General features: G+C 42.5%; 1 protein-coding gene across 1 annotated transcript; it reads left to right on the forward strand.

Annotated features, from left to right (window-relative positions):
- The first annotated feature begins 442 nt into the window (after window positions 1-442).
- On the forward strand, window positions 443-15152 carry LOC141106033 (interferon-induced protein with tetratricopeptide repeats 5-like). The gene is made up of 2 exons (XM_073596378.1): window positions 443-594; window positions 12119-15152. Exons 1-2 carry the CDS (start codon window positions 590-592, stop codon window positions 13563-13565), a joined length of 1452 nt encoding a protein of 483 aa, XP_073452479.1. The 5' UTR covers window positions 443-589; the 3' UTR covers window positions 13566-15152.
- Window positions 15153-20429: the final 5277 nt, after the last annotated feature.

Consider the following 20429-nt stretch of genomic DNA (forward strand, 5'->3'; position numbering starts at 1 on the left):
AACAGTTCTTAACTTGTAAACACATCTAAAAAAGAGGCCCGGTCCTAAAGTGGTTAAAACAGTGTCAGTGTGCTGTGAGCCGGCTGATGCAGGGAGGGGCTGAGCTCTCACTCTAGGATCATATTAGCAGGCCTGCTCTGTTATGTATTGAGAGCATAGTGAAATGTTTCAAATGGATCAGTTCAGTAAGATGAATCGATTCAATCAGTTCACTGAAAAGAATCGATTCAAAAGAACGATTCATTCATGAACTGGACATCACTAATAACCTCTGCAATCCTTAATAATAGTGATATTTTTGTGTTATTCTCTCATGTACCCAGATTTTCTATATTTTCTCAGCGGCCCCTCTAATGATTCCCCCTTCTACCCAGAACTTGATATTAGCTGCATGGGCTGCTCTGGCTATTGGAGCCCTGTATATTTTCTCTGAAAACACCAAGTTTCAGTTTCCATTCTTCATTTCACTATCATAGAATGCAGTCACATGGCATGACTAACTGTATATATAGAGAATCTCATCCATCAGGTACAGCAGAAAGCTCCAGACAACAGCAAACACAGAACATCCGAAGAGAAACCATTCAGAATGAGGTAAATCAATTATTATCATTCAAACAGTGACCAGACTTTCTCCAGCTTTAAATATTCTAGCCATATCTATGTACATACTGACATCCTTTGCCAAGGGATGCATTTATTTTATTTTTTTGCATGGTTCTGCTTTATATATCAGTATAATCTTGACATTTTTTTCATTTGATTTTAAAATTTTAAGTACAATATATCGATTTTTTTTCAATTTTGCATATTACTTTTTAGAGCTGCACGATTCTGGATAAAACGAGAATCCCAATTTTTTTGCTTAGACTAAAGATCACGATTCTCGCGACGTAACATCATCTTTCACATTATACAAAAACATTGGGCTAACTTTACTGTTTAGTATATTTTAAATTCATTGAAGTGTATTTTTCCCCAAAAAAATTTCATTTGAAAGACCGCTGCGCAAATACAGTGTGACATAAAATATTGCAACGTCCGCCATTTTATTCTCTAGGGTCTCTGCTAAAAATATATATTTATTGTTGGGGGGGGGGGGTTCTAAGTAATTTTCTAGCAAAAATACAGATTTTACCTTGTAAGCAACAAGTGTCAGAAAAAGGTTTGGTCTTTAAGTGGTTAAACTGCCCTCATTTACAGACGGATGTTCATTCCTTTGATCTAAAAGAACCGAATGATACATTGGGGTTGATTTACTAAAGGCAAATCCACTTTGCATTGTAAGTGCACTTTGGAAGTGCAGTCGCTGTAGATCTGAGGGGTAGATCTGAAATGAGGGGAAGCTCTGCTGATTTCTATCATCCAATCATGTACAAACAAAAATGCTGTTTTTTTATTTTCCTTGCATGTCCCCCTCAGATCTACAGCGACTGCACTTCCAAGTTGCACTTGCAGTGCACTTGTAGTGCAAAGTGGATTTGCCTTTAGTAAATAAACCCCATTGCATGTCTTCTCTTCTCTATCTGTCAGCGATGAGGTATGTTGATAAACATTTGTTGGCTTTTTTTTTTTGACAGCTCGGCTCTGCACTGTTTACATAGAATCTGCAGAAACAGCTGATTAGGATCAGTAGGGGGGTTTAATCGAGATCGTGATCTTTTAACGATTAATCGTGCAGCTCTACTACTTTTATATTGCCACTGCATACTGTCCCCTTTATTTTATATTCTCCTGCCTTATCAGACAATGGATTGTTCTGGCTCTACTACTAAATGCATTAATAAAGAATCCACCTATATAGAAATTTCCTGCACCCAGATTCATATTTTCATGTTGTTCTGAGGACAGGTATCAGATGCCCATTTAGCTCTGCTTTACTACTGTTGTATTAGTTACTTTATGTAAGAGGTTCCTACCGAGGAACATACTCCACTTTAGCCACGGTGTCACTTGCATGGGCAAGTTTACAGTGGGGTTGATTTACTAAAACTGGAGCGTGAAAAATCTGGTGCAGCTCTGCACAGAAACCAATCAGCTTCCAGGTTTTTTGTCAAAGCTTAACGTGATACTAAAGTCTTGTTTTTTTTTCTTTAAAAATAATAAACATGTTATACTTACCTCCTCTGTGCAGTTGATTTTGCACAGAGCAGCCTGGATCCTCCTCTATCTGGATCCATACTATTTAGTCAGTAAAAGTATACCGTACTTACAAACTATAAGAGAGTTTAAAGGATAAGTTCACGTTTAAAAAAAAAAAAAGAATTCATAATTAATCAATTGATTTACATGAAACCTTCACAAATCATAAAAACCGACTGTTAAAGTGAGTGAAATTATGAAACACTATTCATATTAATGTGTCTATAAAATACTCATAAAACGTGTGAATAAATATGAAGAAATTTCTACTAGGATAGGTAAAAAAAGGAAGGTATGCAGATGGTAATTACTGCAGCTAATATTACTAGGATCATTGGTCTCTATAGTGATTTACCCAGCGATTGGTGCTATTTTTTACTAAAGTGTCATAAATGCGTGAATAAATAAATATATAACTGTAATAGTGTTAAATTTCCACTCTATTATAAACGTGAATAAAGGGCTGGGATAAAAATCAAATTGCCGTGAATAATAAATATAAAAGGTGAATTACCATGAATAAATAATAATTTCCCAAAGAATAAAATTGTGCATTCTTCTATAATCATTAAACATATGTGCAGATAATCAAAAATAATATCATATAATGATATGCATAAAAATGGTGTATATATATATCTGTGTAGTGGACGTCTACTTCAGTGCAACAATCAATAATATAAAGTGCAAGTAATTGAACAATCAAAATATGAAAGAGGTGAATGGTTGACAATATAAAAAAGTCTATGTGTATTTCTTCTATTTAATCCTGGTCTATGTAATCTGATCGGTGTGTTTTCTTGCTGCTGGTGTCTCCTAGTGCAGTCTCACAGAACCCTCACCTTCAGTTTGTAGGACTCAAGCATTCAATGGTGTGGTTTTAAGCTGTGCAGTCTCTGGGAACCTCTCCCTGGAAATCTCTCTTTCGTTGTTAGTTTTTCTCCATTATTCCTCTTAGTGACTCCGCTCTGGTAACTCAGTAATAGGGGAGATAATAAAGAGGGAAGGGGGAGAAAATAGGCTCCACTAGTGTGTTATTGTTTTAAGATCAAAGGGGGATGTTTATTTAAGTATTGCTCTTGCATTTATATTAATAAAAACAGGCAGAGTAAAAAAGAAAACGATCTGGCGTTCTCAGCGCCCTCTCACTTATGCTTCAGGATAGTATGTGCCACTCCAGCCAATCCCTACGCGTTACGACACCGTCACGTGTCTTCATCTGGGGACAGATGAAGATACGTGACGGTGTCGTAACGCGTAGGGATTGGCTCTAAGAGGAGTCACTAAGAGGAATAATGGAGAAAAACTAACAACGAAAGAGAGATTTCCAGGGAGAGGTTCCCAGAGACTGCACAGCTTAAAACCACACCATTGAATGCTTGAGTCCTACAAATTGAAGGTGAGGGTTCTGTGAGACTGCACTAGGAGACACCAGCAGCAAGAAAACACACCGATCAGATTACATAGACCAGGATTAAATAGAAGAAATACACATAGACTTTTTTATATTGTCAACCATTCACCTCTTTCATATTTTGATTGTTCAATTACTTGCACTTTATATTATTGATTGTTGCACTGAAGTAGACGTCCACTACACAGATATATATATACACCATTTTTATGCATATCATTATATGATATTATTTTTGATTATCTGCACATATGTTTAATGATTATAGAAGAACGCACAATTTTATTCTTTGGGAAATTTTTTATTCATGGTAATTCACCTTTTATATTTATTATTCACGGCAATTTGATTTTTATCCAAGCGATTTATTCACGTTTATAATAGAGTGGAAATTTAACACTATTACAGTTATATATATATATTTATTTATTTATTCACGCATTTATGACACTTTAGTAAAAAATAGCACCAATCGCTGGGTAAATCACTATAGAGATCAATGATCCTAGTAATATTAGCTGCAGTAATTACCATCTGCATACCTTCCTTTTTTTACCTATCCTAGTAGAAATGTCTTCATATTTATTCACACGTTTATTAATATTGCGCAAAATTTATTTTATTATTAAATACCTCCCAAAAAACACCACCACTGTGTGCCAGCCACCAGAGATCCACACAGACGCTTATTAGAAACGAAGGCCCGGTTCACACTAGTGCGATGCCAGACATCGCATGTGATTCGCACCACATTTCTGTGCATATCACATGCGAAGCCTGTGCAATGCGATTTCAGCCATATAAACTGTGTGGCTGAAATCGCATCGCATTCGCATCAAAATGGTGTAGGACCCTTTTTTTGGTCCGCACTGGAATCAGATCACATGGGCGTTCACACCTATGCGATCCGATTCCTGCACCATTTGACAGTTCGCACTGCGATCTGCGAACTGAACTGGGGGTGTCGTTAACTTTACATTGACACCCACAGCGGTTTGCAGATCTCGATGTTTCAGGTGTGATGCAGGAACCTCAGATGCAGGGAGGTCTATAACAGTGCTTAATGGATAAAACCCCAAAAAAAGGATGGTGACAGCAGTTAAGCCAAGGCATAGCACTCCACGCTTTCAGGCTGCCATGCTCAGGTTTCCATTAGGCCTCTTTCACACTGTTGAGACTTGAAAGTCGCGCAATTTTGGCGCGATTTTACCGTGATTTCGCTGCCACGATTATGACGCTAATTTGCCGTGCTTTTGAGGTGATTTCAGGGAATGCCTGTGTAAACTTGAGGTCTATGTACCTCAACTCACATCAAAGTAGTACACAGGGACTGATGTGCTGCGACTTGGGACTAATGTCCTGCGACTTTGGACATCAGAGTCGCATGACAAGTCGTACCCCATGATTCCCAATAAAACCATTCATATCTGTGCAACTTCAAGTCGCACTGACTTCAAAGTAGTCCCTGTACTACTTTAGGCCGACTTTGATGCGGGTTGAGGTCCATAGACCTCAAGTTTACACAGACATTCCCTGAAATCACATCTAAATCGCGGCCGCAAAATCACGTGACTTTCAAGTTGCAGCAGTGTGAAAGGGGCCTTAGATAAATAGCTCAGAACAGTACCTCGACAGTCACTCAGCCCAGGTTCACACTGAGCTGCAGGAATGAAGCTGAGCGAGTTCAGCTGAACTCGCAAAATTTCACTCTTCCGTGTCAGTCCTGATTTCGGCTGTGATTTCAGAGAGATGTCAATGTCACAGCCCAAAAACACAGAGTAGTACAGAAACTACTTTTTGAAATCGGTGCAGCGCCACAAATGCGGCGTTGCACAGATTAGGACGGTGCCATTGACGGCAATTGTCGCCGATTTGAAATGCGATTTGATAAGTTAAATCACATGTCAAAATGCTCCAGAGTGAACCAGGGCTAAGGGTCCTTTCACACGGTCTTGTCCGTGTACAGACTCCGCTTTTCTCAGCAGGGATCGATCCGCTGATCCCTGCTGAGCAGACAAATGACAGGTCCGTCTCTGCTCACTGTGCGGAGATGGACCTGTCAAAGCCCCGCTCTCCTCTATGGAGATCGGATGAAAACGGACCGCCTGTCCATTTTCATCCGATCCTATCTGATTCTCCAGACGGATGGAAAATAGAGTTTCCATCCATATGGATTTCAGGGACAGGATTGGATATCGGCAGATGTCAGCAGAAATGTCACCACTGACATCCGCAGCTCCATAGAGGTGCATGGAGCATCCGATCAGGTCCGCCTGAAAAACTGACAGGCACCTTCCACAATTGTGTGACTTTGTCCTGCGACTTGTGCCTGCAAATTCGCATGTCAAGTTGTACCCCATGATTTCCAATGAGTACCATTCATATCTGTGCGAATTCCATTTGCACCGACTTCAAAGTAGTCCCTGTACTGCTTTTGTCCGACTTTGATGCGAGTTGAGATCCATAGACCTCAAGTTTAAAGAGGCATTCCCTGAAATCGCGTCAAAATCGCGGCCACAAAATCGCAGGAAAATCACAGCAAATTTGCGCGACTTTGAAGTCGCAGCAGTGTATGAAGTCGCGATTTCAGGAAATGTAAACTTGAGGTCTATGGAACTCAACTCGTATCAAAGACCAAAGTAGTGCAGGGACTACTTTGAAGTCGGTGCGACTTGAAGTTGCACAGATATGAATAGTACTCATTGGAAATCATGGGGTACGACTTGTCATGTGATTTTGCAGTTCCAAGTCGCAGGAAAAGTCGCACAAGAGTGAAAGGGGCCTTATACAGAAGAGCAATGAGAATCCTATGGCTTCATGCACACTAGCCTATATTTACTGCAGCCATGGGAAACCACAAAACGTGGCAAAATTGCTGCGGTTTTGTCGTTTTCCGCGTTTTCCCGTGGCCGTCAGTCAAAACGTTACTATCCTGAACGTGATATATCCGTGTTTAGGAGAGGGAGGTTGAAGCTCACCCAAACTCAGCAGCTCCTAAACTCTGCTAAAACCCTATGTGTACATTGACACATAGGCTTTTATGGAGTTGAGTGTAGGAGCTTTGGCAAAAAAATGCCAAAGGCTCCTAAACTCAAGTTTAGCGAGTGTACACGAAGCCTAATGATGTAGTATGTCCAAACCACACTTTATTAACCACTTGCCAACTGAGACAATTCTGACACTTCTCTCCTACATGTAGAAATCTACATTTTTTTTGCTAGAAAATTACTTTAAACATTATGAGCGTGAGAATTATGTATGCATTTGCATTTGTGCATAAGTACGGGGGGCAGTGTGCTTTAAAAAATATATATATATTTTATGATTTATTTTATCTTAAACTTTTTTTTTTACACTGTTTCTTGAATTTTTTCTGATTTGTATTAACTCTTTTGCTATCAAAAGGGATGAACAACAGACACAAATCGGTCTGATCGGCTGCTTTCCTGGCCATTAGTGACCAGGTAAACAGAGAGGGGGAACCTGAAATCCTTGTCGCTTCTGGCTCCTGGGGCCACAGAGAGGAACAACGTCAGTTCCTCTCTCTCTGTTCTGTGCAGCTGTCGCCACCGGTTGGAGCGCTCCCGGGCTCCACCATCAGACGGAAGAGCCCAGGAGAGGCGGTAGCGGTGGAAGTAAACTTAAGCTTATCCCTAGTCATCATAAATTAGTGTGATCAGTAAGTTGTAAATATAATAATATAACAAAGCAATAATGAATGTGGCATACCTTGAGTATTTGACATCCAGAAAATATCAATTTCTTTCTCGTACATCACAGGACACAGAGCAGCCATATAGATTACTACCTGGGTTATGCACCACCTATAGGTGAATGGACACTGTTAGAATAACCAAAAACAGGAATTGATCCCCTATATAACCCCTCACATACAGGAAGTACGCCAGTTTTTTCGCCAGTGTCTAAAATGGTGGATGGTCACTTTTGATCTTTGAGCTTCCATGCTGTAATCCCGCTCAGGTTTCTAAAAATGATGGGACAGCATTTCTAGATCGGATCCATTTCAAAAAGCTACTTTGCTAAGATAAAATGGTATCCGAGCCTCGTAAAGAAGTTTAAAGGATCAACAATGAGTTTTTGCCTGTAATGCAACCTTCAGGTGTTGGACCCTGCGTAGTGGAATCCTGAGCACCACAGCGTTAAGGGATTCTTGTAGGGTGCTGTACAGGTCCAAGGGAGTGGACCCTCATGCTAAAAGGGTACCCAGTCCTTGAAGGTCCGTGTGACAGAACCCGTATGAAGGCTGGACCTCTGGCTTAGGCTATTGTCCTGCGGCTGGAGTGGTAAGTGGCCCTGTGAAAAACCAGGGTCCAATTATTATATATTCACCTGCAATGTTTAGGCTGACATGTTTTGAAAAAGAAAAAAAATGTTTTCCTTTGCTATGCTTGATTTGCCCTCTAGAGGGCATGGGTTCACTGCTCTGTGTGTCTCTTCCCAGAGCTGCAAAAGCCGTGGAAAGCTTTAAAAAAAAAAAAAAGTTTTGCTTGCAATGCTTTTTTTGGCCCACTAGAGGGCATAGATGTGCTGCTCTGTGTGTTCTCTTCCACGGGGGCGAGCACGAGCTTGTGCACGTGGCCCTGATGGCCTGAGGGAGGCTATTTTAAAGGCTAAAAGCACAGTTAGTTGCTGGCCGGCGGAGGATTCTGTTCAGGATAGAGCAGATCTGCCTCAGGCTCTTTGCTTTGCTATATAGATGCCCTTAAAGACTCCATGCAGCATATCTCCCCCATGGCTCTTTTGTCTGTGCACATGCGCAGAATTTTATGGCTAAAAAGCTGGTCAGCAGAGCTCCCTTGCAAGAGGATGCTCAATGGTTTTCCTTTTCATGGAGAACGTTTATTTGGGGATGATCTTGATAAGTACATACAAAAGATATCTAGAGGAAAGAGTTCCCTCTTTCCTGTGATAAAGGCAGCTACACGGCCCTCTTATAAGGTGCCACGTGCTAATTCCTCAGGTTTTTCAGACCTTAGGCAGTTCCGACAGCACCAGGGATCTGCTGCCAAAGGTAAACAGCAGGACCAGGGCCAAAAGAGGAAGTCGGTCCAAAAGTCCGCTAATTCTGGCACCAAACCTTCCTTGTGAAGGACGCCCCCACTCCTGTGGGTGGGGGAAAGGTTGCTGCAGTTTGCGGGATTGTGGGGAACGCTAATTAAGGACAGATGGGTCATCTCCACAGTGTCTCAGGGGTACAGGCTGGAAGTACACTGTTACCCTCCTTAAAGATTTGTGAGGTCCAGCGTTCCCACGGACCTTTTAAGAAAAGGCTTATTACTCCAAGCACTAGACCGTTTAAGGTGGCAGGGGGTGATCATGGAGGTCCCAGTTCCCGAAAGGGGAACAGGGTTTTATTCAAATCTGTTCACGGTTCAAAAGCCAAAGGGTGACCTAAGACCAATTCTGGATCGATGAGCACTGAACCTTATCTCTCAGTGCGGCCTTTTAGAATGGAATCATTCCGCTCTGTCGTGACCTCTCTCCAAGAAGAAGATTTTCTGAGAATCTTGATTGCAGGCTACTTAGACGATCAGGGATCAATCGCTGCAAGTTTTGATAAGGAAGAAGACCTTTGGATCATAAATGCCGACAAATCGGCCCTAAAACCGGTTCAATGTCTGGAATACTTAGGCCTTATCATGGACACAGTCCAGGCAAGAGTGTTCTTGCCTCCAAGAGTCAAGACCCTAAAGGATCAGGTTTAGCAGGTAAGCCAAAAGAGACACCCATCTGTCCGACTCTGTATGAGTCTTCTGGGAAGGATGGTTTCCTCATTCGAGGCAATTCCATATGCCCAGTTCCATTCCAGGGCATTGCAGCAGAACATTCTGTCTGCATGGAGCAGGAAGATGCAGGCTTTGGATTCCTGCATGATCATAACCCCCAAGGCTCGAGGAAGTCTTGTCTGGTGGTTGGTAGACCAGAATCTGATAGAGGGAAGGTCACTTCTTCCACTGTCGTGGAAGGTAGTGACCACAGATGCCAGTCTTTCCGGCTGGGGTGCAGTCATGGAAAGTTCGACCGTCCAGCGGAAATGGACTCTGAAGGAACAGGGATTGCCCATCAATGCGCTAGAGCTGTGGGCAATATGCCTCGCGCTGAATTATTGGACATCAAAAAGTTACGGGGTCACCCAGTAAGGGTGCAAACCGACAATGCCACGGCTGTGGCCTATGTAAACCATCAGGGTGGCACTAAGAGTCGTCTGTCCCACATGGAGGTCAGTCAGGTGTTATCCTGGGCAGAAAGGCATGTGCCGGTGCTGTCTGCCATCCACATTCCGGGGGGTAGAGAACTGGAAAGCGGACTAACTCAGCCGCCAACGGATACACCGAGGAGAATGGTCTCTGCACACACAGGTGTTTATGCAAATTTGCCAGCGGTGGGGTACACCGGATGTAGACCTGATTTATACATTCCCCGATTCCTCTTCGGTCACATCTTTTGCGCAGGATCCGAGAGGAGATGATATCAGTCATTCTGGTAGCTCTGGCCTGGACCAGGAGGGCCTGGTATCCAGAGGTAGTGAGATTAGCAGTAGGCAAGCCTTGGATGCTTCCGCCCTGGTTTAATCTACTGTCACAGGGGCCTATATTCCACCCAAATTTACGCTCGCTGAATTTGATGGCGTGGCTATTGAAACCAGGGTGCTAGGAGATCATGGTATCTCACGACCAGTGGTAACTACATTGGTGAATGCCAGAAAGGCGGTCACCAGGAAGGTTTATTACAGGGTTTGGAAGGCTTACATTGCGTGATGTGAAGCCAGAAGTTGGCATCCTCGCAGATATTTGGTAGAGAGAATTCTCTCTTTTCTTCAGTCAGGCTTAGATAAAAGATTAGCCTTGACAACAATTAAACGGCAGGTTTCAGCCTTATCAGTGTACTTCCAGAAGCCTTTGGCTTCACATTCCCTGGTCCAGACTTTTGTTCAGACAGTGACTCACTTATTGCCTCCCGTTAAATCACCTCTTTGCCCTTGGGATTTGAATTTGGTTTTGTCGTTGCTATAGGACCAGCTTTTTGAAGCAATACACGAAGTTCCATTAGTTCTTTTGACATGAAAGTTGGCTTTTCTTTTTGCAATTACTTCGGTTAGAAAGGTCTCCGATTTGGCGGCCCTTTCCTGTAAGGAGCCGTATTTGATTTTGCACCATGATAAAGTGGTGCTACGTCCTGTTCCGTCCTTTTTGCCTAAGGCAGTTTCTGAATTTCATTTAAATCAGGACATTGTTCTACCTTCTTTTTTCTCTCAGCCTGGCTCACCAGAAGAGAAGCAGTTGCACCTTTTGGATGTGGTGTGGGCGGTCAGAAGTTCTGATGCGTTTTTTGTTTTGCTGGAAGGCACCAAAAAGGGTCAGGGGCTTCTAAGGCGTCCATTTCACTTTGGATTCTCCAGTTAATCACTCAGGCCTATGGCCTGAAAGGTAAAGCTCCTCCCTTTGGGGTTAGAGCTCATTCTACCAGGGGTGTTGGAACCTCCTGGGCTTTTCGCCATCAGGCGTCAGTGGCACAAATTTGGTCTTCGGTACATACGTTCACAAGATTTTATCAGGTAGATGTTAAGGCAGCAGTAGACTCGGCTTTTGGCCGTAGTGTCTTGCGGGCTGCTGTATAATTCTGATGGTGTTTTCATACAGCGTGTCTCCCTCCCCTCAAGGCTATTGCTCCCAGGTAGTAATGTATATGGCTGCTCTGTGTCCCGTGATGTACGAGAAAGAAAATTTGATTTTTTCTTCATACTTACCTGTAAAATCCATTTCTCTCCCTCTCTTTTTGGGAGTTCATTGCTTGCTACAAAACTGGAGTACTTCCTGTATGTGAGGGGTTATATAGGGGATCACTTCCTGTTTTTGGTTATTCTACCAGTGTCCATTCACATATAAGTGGCGCATAACCCAGGTAGTAATGTATATGGCTGATCTGCGTCCTGTGATGTACTCAAAGAAATGGATTTTACAGGTAAGTATGAAGAAAAAAAAAATGGAATTTTTGTTAATTCCCAGCTCTATAAAACAAAACTATTTTCAGCAGTAATCATGAAATTAAATCAATATTACAAACGGCGAGAAAAGAAATAGTGGAAATTATAGTGTCCCCTAATTTTGGGATTCAGTGGAGGAATGCCCCCTTACTTAGCGGTCTGTAGATTACATTGTTGATCAGTAGGAAGACTACCTTATTCACAGACAGCTATAAAGATCATTGATGGTGAATACTGAGAGACAGAAATTGTTCATTGCTTGACCCCTAGTAAATTCAACAACACAAAACCCGGATTAAGAAAAGACGCACAAGAGATAAGTAGGCTGGAGAGTAAATGTTCTGCAATTTTTTACTCCCTTTTTGAAATGCGTGTTAGTGTATATTGCCCTGTAACCCCAAATGATAACATAGTTTTGGATTGAATGACATATAGTGCCAATTAGATATTATGGTACGTTAGACAGTCAAGTGCCCCTCATTTATCATCCTGGAGCATGTCTTCAATCAAAGACACATTGCTACTTTTAATGCATTTTTTTATTTCTAACTTTTCAGTGACATCTTAAAGAATTCCTTGATGGATCGTTTACTGAAATTTCAATGCCATTTTACTTGGGACCTGCTTGGAGAAGATGTGGACATTAATAATGTGGAGGAAAGGCTAAATGATCAGGTTGTGTTTTTGCCAGATACACTCAAACACAGGATGTATAACCTCCTAGCTTACCTAAAGCATCTTACAGGTGACCATGAGGAAGCCCTGCTCCAGCTCCAAAAAGCTGAGGCACAGATCCAAGAGTCCAGCATAACAGAAGATGCAGATGTTAGGACAACTGTCATATATGCTAACTTTGCTTGGGTCTTCTACCACCAGAACCAGTTTATCAAGTGTTTCACCTATGCTAAAAAGGTGGACACCATTTTAAAGCAATACGAGTCTCCTCCAAAGAAAAACACTCTTCTTTTAGATATATATGGTGAGCAAGGCTGGACTTACTTATCCTTTACAGGAGAATACTATCAATGGGCTGCTGAGTGTTTTGAAAAAGCTCTAGAACTTGACCCAGAAGATCCAGAATTGAATTCAGGCCTTGCCATGGCTGTGTATAGAATGGAAGGTTTCAGCTTCCGCAGCAAAAAAACAAGCAAATCTTTTCCACTCTTGGAACGAGCTGTTAAATTAAATCCCACAGATACAGTGCTGAAGGCCCTCCTTGCTTTAAAATATCTAGATATGAAGAACTATAATCAAGGAACTCTGTTAATTGAACAAGCTCTACAAGAACAACCAGAATCGCCATATGTTCTTCGATATGTGGCAACATTTTACAAAAGAAGAGGACAGATGCAAAAAGCTATTGCAATGTTTAAGAAAGTACTCAGTTTAACTCCTACATCTAGTGCTGCTCATTATCAACTTGGCATTTGTTACAAAAGCTTAATAAAAATGCCCAAAGCATTAGAGGGTCAGTCTACCCGTGACATTATGCAGCAAAATTCTGAAGCCATTGCAAATGCAATATTTCACTCGGAAAAGGCTGTTGAGCTAAATAGGTCATCTGTTGCAGGCCACATTTTATTGACTAATGTATACATGAAAGTTAATGATTACCAAAGGGCAAAAGAAGTAGTTGGCAAAACTCTGACCTTAAAGAATATCAAGTGTGATGAGAAACAAGAGTTGCATCACAAATGGGCAAATTATTTAATGAATTCTAGAAAATCTGAGTCTGAAGCAGTAAGACATTTTAAGGAAGTGATAGAGATACAAAGTCAAACATGGTTTGGAAAACATGCCATAAAAAAACTGGAGAGCCTTGCTGAGACCATGATTGTCCAAAATTCAATGGATGCCACTGGACATGCTTTGCTTGGGTACGTCCACCAGCAAAGAGGACAGGGCATCGCAGCAATGAAGTACTACAATAAAGCCCTTCTATTGGAGCCAGACAACCAGGAGTACTTAGAAGCGTGCTCTGCTTTGCAGACCACAATATCATAATATATATTATATAATATAATATTCTACAAAAGAAGATGAGAGTGTACTAACCTCATTAAGCTATAAACAGTCATTAATGGATCTGATCTTAAAGGGGAATTTCAGGCTATTGTCTATCTATGCTTAAATCTGCTCCCGCCCCTTCTAAATCCTATTCTAATTACACTGTGAAAGGAAGATGCTTATACTTTCCTATTCTGAGGGAATAGGAAAGTCTATTCCAGTCACATGATCTCCCCAGAGGCCAGCTTCAGGTGAAAGGAGAGATTGCAAACAACAAATGAAATGCCTTGGAAGTGACATCACCCATAGGCTTGCTATGGGGCATCTGTTGTCAGCTGTCTCTCCTCTCCCCGAAGCCCCCACTGGGAGCCGATCAGATCATCTGGTGATATTAACTAAAACTAAGTTACTATAAAATGGACTGATATTAATGTAACTATTTTAAAGGTATACTGATTTAATCTTTCTCTTCTGTAAATTAGATTAAATATGTATGAAATTAAATTAAAAAAAACAATACTTTTTACGTCATGCTATATTAAATATCTCCAAATTTGAAAAAAAACAAATGTCTTCATCTGTTTAGGCCAATATGTATTCTTCTACAAATTTTTGGTAAAAAAAAAAAAAAAAATCGCAATAATCGTATATTGATTGGTTTGTACAAAAGTCATAGCGTCTACAATATAGGGGATAGATTTATTTTATTTTTATTTATTTATTTTTACTAGTAATGGTGGTGATCTGCGATTTTTAGTGGGACTGCGACATTGTGGCAGACGGATTGGACACTTTTGACACTTTTTTTGGGACCATTGACATTTATATAGGGATCAGTGCTATTAAAATGCACTGATTTCTGTGTAAATGTCACTGGGAGGGAAGGGGTTAACGCTAGGGGCGATATAGGGGTTAAATGTGTTCCCTCATGTGTGTTTCTAACTGTGGGAGGATGTGACTGACTGGAGGAGGAGACATATCGCTGTTTACTACGAACAGTAGTTCAGTCTCACCACTTCATGCCCGCCGGCCACATGCATCAGGTCCCCCGCCATGCAGCGGGTGCGCGCGCCTGCTATAACTCTTAAAGGAGCCGATGTATGGGTACGGTAATTCGCGGGAATGAGCCACTTTGCTGACGTATATGTATGTGAGCTGGTCGGCAAGTGGTTAAAGAGGCACCGGGGTTGATTTACTAAAACTGGAGTGTGCAAAAGCTGGTGCAGCTGTGTGTGGTAGCAAATCAGCTTATAACTTCAGCTTGTCCAATTAAGCTTTGCCAAAAAAAAAAAAAAAAAAACTGGAAGCTGATTGATTTCTATGCAGAGTTGCACCAGATTCTGTATGCACCAGTTTTAGCAAATCTCCCCCAATAGCATACTAATCGTCATGTGACCAAAAACTCATTAGAGCAATACTATTCAACTTGCCTTTAATGATTTAGTGCATGTTGTTACCTTTTGACTGTCTTGTTTTGTTCTGGTTTTCATTATGTTGTAACATTTACTTAATATATATTAAAAAGGTTGTTACATAAAAATTGCACTGAACAAATCATTGAGATAAAATAAATATTCCTCTGAATTTGTCTGTGTTAATATAAACAATATAAACTATTGCAATTGCATTACAAGGATATCTTTTATTTGTTGTTCTACATATTCCAAACTGATGGATTTCCTACTATAGGATGATATCTTGCACTTTACTGCCAACAATCAAATAATGCATTTCATTATTATTATTTTCTGTAGCTAATCTGACATAAATAGCAGCACATAGGCTTATAAAATATTTAAAAAGAACCTGTGCTTTGTACATGAAAGGCAAAACAACAGGTTCATTTTATTGTTTCTCTCCCTAGCAGCACAAAATTACTTTTCCTTTGCTCCTCTTCCCATATATTTAGCTACTTGGAGTGAGGAAAGACAGCTGAGTGTAAGCTCTAAGTCTTAATGTACACAGGACCTTTTTACAACCTCTCTTGAACGATTTAGGCTCCATGCACAATGGAGCTCATAAACGGCCGTTCTGAATGTCGGATTGCTGGCAGGAAAACGCTGCTTTAAAAACGCGATTTTATCAGCGTTTTGCATTGCCGTCAATGCACATTTAGCGTTTAACCACGTTTCTCTGCCTCTATTCAAAATCAATGGTTCCGTATGGGAGCCCATTGATTTAAATAGAAGTCGCACCGCAAGTTGGATCATCATGATCCGACTTGCGGTGCAACTTGTGTGCTGAGGTAGAAGATGAACCCCGCCAAAATGAAAAAAAAAATTGGCATGGGGTTCCCCCCCTCGAACGATACCAGGCGCTTCCGTCTGGTATGGATTTTAAGGGGAACCCCCTTCGCCAAAAAAACGGAGTGGGGGTCCCCCCCAAGATCCATACCAAACCCTTAGCCGAGCACGCAGCCCGGCCGGTCAGGAAAGGGGGGTGGACAAGCGAGCGCCCCCCCAGAACCGTACCAGGCCGCATGCCCTCAACATGGGGAGTTGGTGCTTCGGGGCGGGGGGGGGGCTCTTCCAGGGCATGATGGGACGGTGACGTCATAAGGGGGCATGGTCACCGGATGACATCACCCGGTGACCACGCCCCATTCCAGTATAAGCTGTTGCGCACTGCTTACCCGGCATTACAGCGGGAGAGAGCGTTGTGTCAACATCGGAAGAAAAGCAGAGAGAAGAAGATGACAGACAAGACCGGGCCACCGCTAGCAAAAGAGCGTGCAAAAGAGCAGAAGATAGCGGAGGAGCCCGGCAGAAGACACTGGAGAGCGAGAGAAGAGGCCGGAGAGCGCGGAGAAGAAAGAAGAGACCCCCGAAGTCGGAAGAGACCCCTGGAGCTGACTAATAAACTACTTTAAAAACCTGTGTAGTGTGTTTTATTTTTGACACTTTTCCGAGGTGAATGGGTGGGGTACAATGTACTCATTCACATAGGGTGGGGGGCCGGGATCTGGGGGCCCCTTATTAAAGGGGGCTCCCAGATTCCGATAAGCCCCTCACCCGCAGACCCTGACAACCAAAGGCCAGGGTTTTCGGGAAGAGGCCCTTGTCCTCATCAACATGAGGACAAGGTGCTTTGGGGTGGGGGGCGCAGCCCCTACCCCCTTTCCTGACCGGCAGGGCTGCGTACTCGGGCATTTTTTCAACTGCTCCTGAACTCTCCTCTATGTTATTTTATCAGGACATGTAAACAGGGTCGTTTACAGTCATTTCTAGGCAGTTAAGTTTAGAGACTTTTTTTGGAATGCAAAAAAAGGGGTTCAGAAGCTGAGTTTAGAGGCATTTCAAGCACCAAAACACTTCTAAGCGTGGCTAAACGCAGTAACTTGCGCTTAGCAGGCGTTTTTCATTTTTGGCTATTTTGGAAAAAACAAAAATATATATATATATATATCTATATATCTATCATGTAAACGCGGTAAAACTGATGTTTTTAAAATGTGGGTTACTATCTGTCATGTTAAATCGTTCAGGAGAGGTTGTAAAAACATCCCGTGTACATGAACTGGTCAGAACTTACAAAGGGTTGTCCTCATGTGACAGAGCCAGACCTGTCACTGAGTACCAGAACTGCCACACCAAGTCTCATGTCACTGAAGCTGCAGCAAGGAGGCAGTATGGGAGAGTGACTCAGTAAGTATGAAAGCCTGAGGGGTGGACTATCTACTGACATTGTCACTTTAGCCTGATTAGGCAAAATGACAGTGGGGGGGATTTATTAAAACTGGTGCATTTAGAATCTGGTGTAGCTGTGTATGGTAGCCAATCCGCTTCTAACTTCAGCTTGTTTAACCACTTCAATACAGGGCACTTATACACCTTCCTGCCCAGACCAATTTTCAGCTTTCAGCACTGTCACAGTTTGAATGACAATTGCGCGGTCATCCATCACTGTACCCAAACTAAATTTTTATCATTTTGTTCCCACAAATAGAGCTTTCTTTTGGTGGTATTTGATCACCTCTGCGGTTTTTATTTTTTGCGAAACAGATAAAAAAAGACCGAAAATTCTGAAAAAAATAAAAGTTTTGCTTTTGTTTAAAAATTTTGTAAATAAGTAAGTTTTCTCTTTCACTGATGGGCACTGATAAGGCGGCACTGACGGGCACTGATAAGGCGGCAGCGATGAGGTGGCACCAATGAGCGGGCACTGACGATGGGCACTGAAATGCGGCACTGATGGGTGGCACTGATATGCAGCACTGATGGGCACTTATGGGTGGCACTGGGTGGCACTGATGGGCACTGTTAGGCAACACTTATGGGCACTGAAAGGCTGCACAGATGGGTTCTTATGGGTGGCACTGCTGGGCACTGATAGGCGGCACTGCCGGGCACTGATAGGCGGCACTGATGGGCACTGATACGTGGCACTGATACGCGGCACTGATAGGCATCCCTGGTGGCACTGGCAGTGGTAGGCATGAGAGTGGGCACTGATTGGCAGCTGCCTGGGCATTGATTGGCAGCTGCCTTTGTACAGATCAGTATTTCCCTGGGGGTCTAGAGGGCATACCTGGTGGTCCAGTGTGTCTGGTTTCCCTGATGGTCCTGGGCGGCTTCCCTGGTGGTCCTGGGCGGCTTCCCTGGTGGTCCTGGGTAGGATCCGAGGGGGGGTTGTGCTGATAAACAATCAGCACAGACCCCCCCTGTCAGGAGAGCAGCCGATCGGCGCTCCTCTACTCACGTCTGTCAGAAGCGAGTGAGGAAAAGCCGATCACCGGCTCTTCCTATTTACATCGTGATCAGCCGTGATTGGACACGGCTGATCACGTGGTAAAGAGTCTCCGTCAGAGACTCTTTACCTAGATCGGTGTTGCGGGGTGTCAGACTGACACCCCGCAACAACGATCGCCGCGATGCGCGCCCCCGGGGGCGCGCAGCGGCTCAATATCCTGAGGACGTCATATGACGTCCAGTCAGGTAATTGAAACCACTTTGCCGACATCATTTTGCTATATGGCGGGCGGCAAGTGGTTAATTGAGCTTTGGCAATGAACATTGGAAGCTGATTGGTTTCTATGCAGAGTTGCACCAGGTTTTGCACTCTTCAGTTTTAGTAAATAACCCCCAGTGTCTCTTTAAAGTGGTTGTAAACATTTTCAATGAAAAATGAACAAGGCATATCCTTCTATAGTGGGTACTTGCCTCAATCGAAAGCACTGAGTGTGATTTCTGTCTGCAGCCTCTGCAATTTGCATGAGTCATTTCTGACAGGATGTGCCAACTCTGAGGGATCAAGTGGGGTGTGGAAGGGGGGGCTCAAGCACACAACTAGTGATTGACAGCCTCAGCTGTGTGTGATTACCTATGGAGTTGTGTAGAGGGGTGGGGGAATATCCCTTCTCTTCACTCAGGTCTTATATTACACTCAGCTCTCCTCTCTGAGCTGTACAGTGTGTGACATCAGTTATCCACACCCTGCCTCTGGTGTGGGGAGCTCATTCTGGACTTTAAATGGATGTAGAGAAGAGAGGACTGCAGATAAATAAGTACAATTTATGTGGGAGGATTTGTTTCATCTCTGTGTATTACCTGAGGCTTGTCACTTCAGTGGGTATATGTAAGGGTTTATAACCACTTCAAAATACACCTACAATCATAACATTTTTCCTTGTTTTGGTTAAACTGGGATAGGGTTAAAATCTGACAGATTTTCTTGCATTTTGTGTCCTGTTAGAGAGATTTCTCTTCCATTCCTGACCCAAAGAACATTGAAGGGAATAATCCAAACTCCAAAGTGAAGGGAAATTCCCTTTTAGACTTTTGTCACTAGAATAGATATCCAAACTGGAAGATTTTACTTTGCATCCTGGTCCAATAACAAATAAGATTCTGGATTGCCCTGCACTTTCTAGCCTGTTGACAATGGTCATCGTTGTGAATCTCTGACTCTCTGCCTGATATAACATATAAATAAGATAGATAGAGTAGATAGATAAATAGCACCGTGACTGTGACAGATATTCCAGTTTGTTTAACCACTTGACCTCCAGAAGATTTACCACCCTTCATGACAAGGCCACTTTTTGTGATATGGCAATGCATTACTTTAACTGACAATTGCGCGGTCGTGCAACGCTGTACCCAAATAAGGCCGACAATTTTGAAAAAAAAAATATTTTTTACTTTCTGTTATAAAACATATCCAATAAACAAATTTAACAAATTAAAGTTTAGGTCAATATGTATTTTGCTACATATTTTTGTAAAAAAAAAAAAAAAAAACAATAACCTGAGTCTTGTCACTTCAGTGGGTATATGACTGACTTGCGCAAAAGTTATAGCATCTACAAACTATGGGATATTTTTATTTATCTTTATTTATTTTTATTATTAGTAATGGCGGGAGTGCGACATTGTGGTGGACATTCTGACACTTTTGACACTTTTTTTGGGGACCAGTGACACTAATAGTGATCAATGCTAAAAATATGCACTGTCACTGTACTAATGACACTGGCTGGGAAGGGCTTAACATCAAGGGCGGTCAAAGGGTTAACTGTCTGCCTAACCAGTGTTCTACTATACTGTGGGAGGTGCTTTTACTAGGATAAGAGATGGAATTTACTCCCTGCTTTGCAAGGACACAAATTCCACCCCTCCCCTCCTGTCAGAACGAAAATCTGCCTTGTTTACATAGGCAGATCGCAGTTCTGTCTCTGTCTAACAAACGGCGGGTGCCAGAGGACATCAGGTACCATGAACCCGCGATCAGCTTCTGCTGTGTGTAATTACAGCAGAAGTGAACCGCCCACCGGCATGCATTAAAATCTATTGAAATATGGGGGCGTGGCCAGTGGTGGAAGTGGATGGCCGTACTATAGGAGAGCTCAGAGAACCGAGTCTC

This window comes from Aquarana catesbeiana, linkage group LG08 (genome assembly GCF_042186555.1).
Source record: "Aquarana catesbeiana isolate 2022-GZ linkage group LG08, ASM4218655v1, whole genome shotgun sequence".
In the NCBI taxonomy this organism is placed as follows: Eukaryota; Metazoa; Chordata; class Amphibia; order Anura; family Ranidae; genus Aquarana; species Aquarana catesbeiana.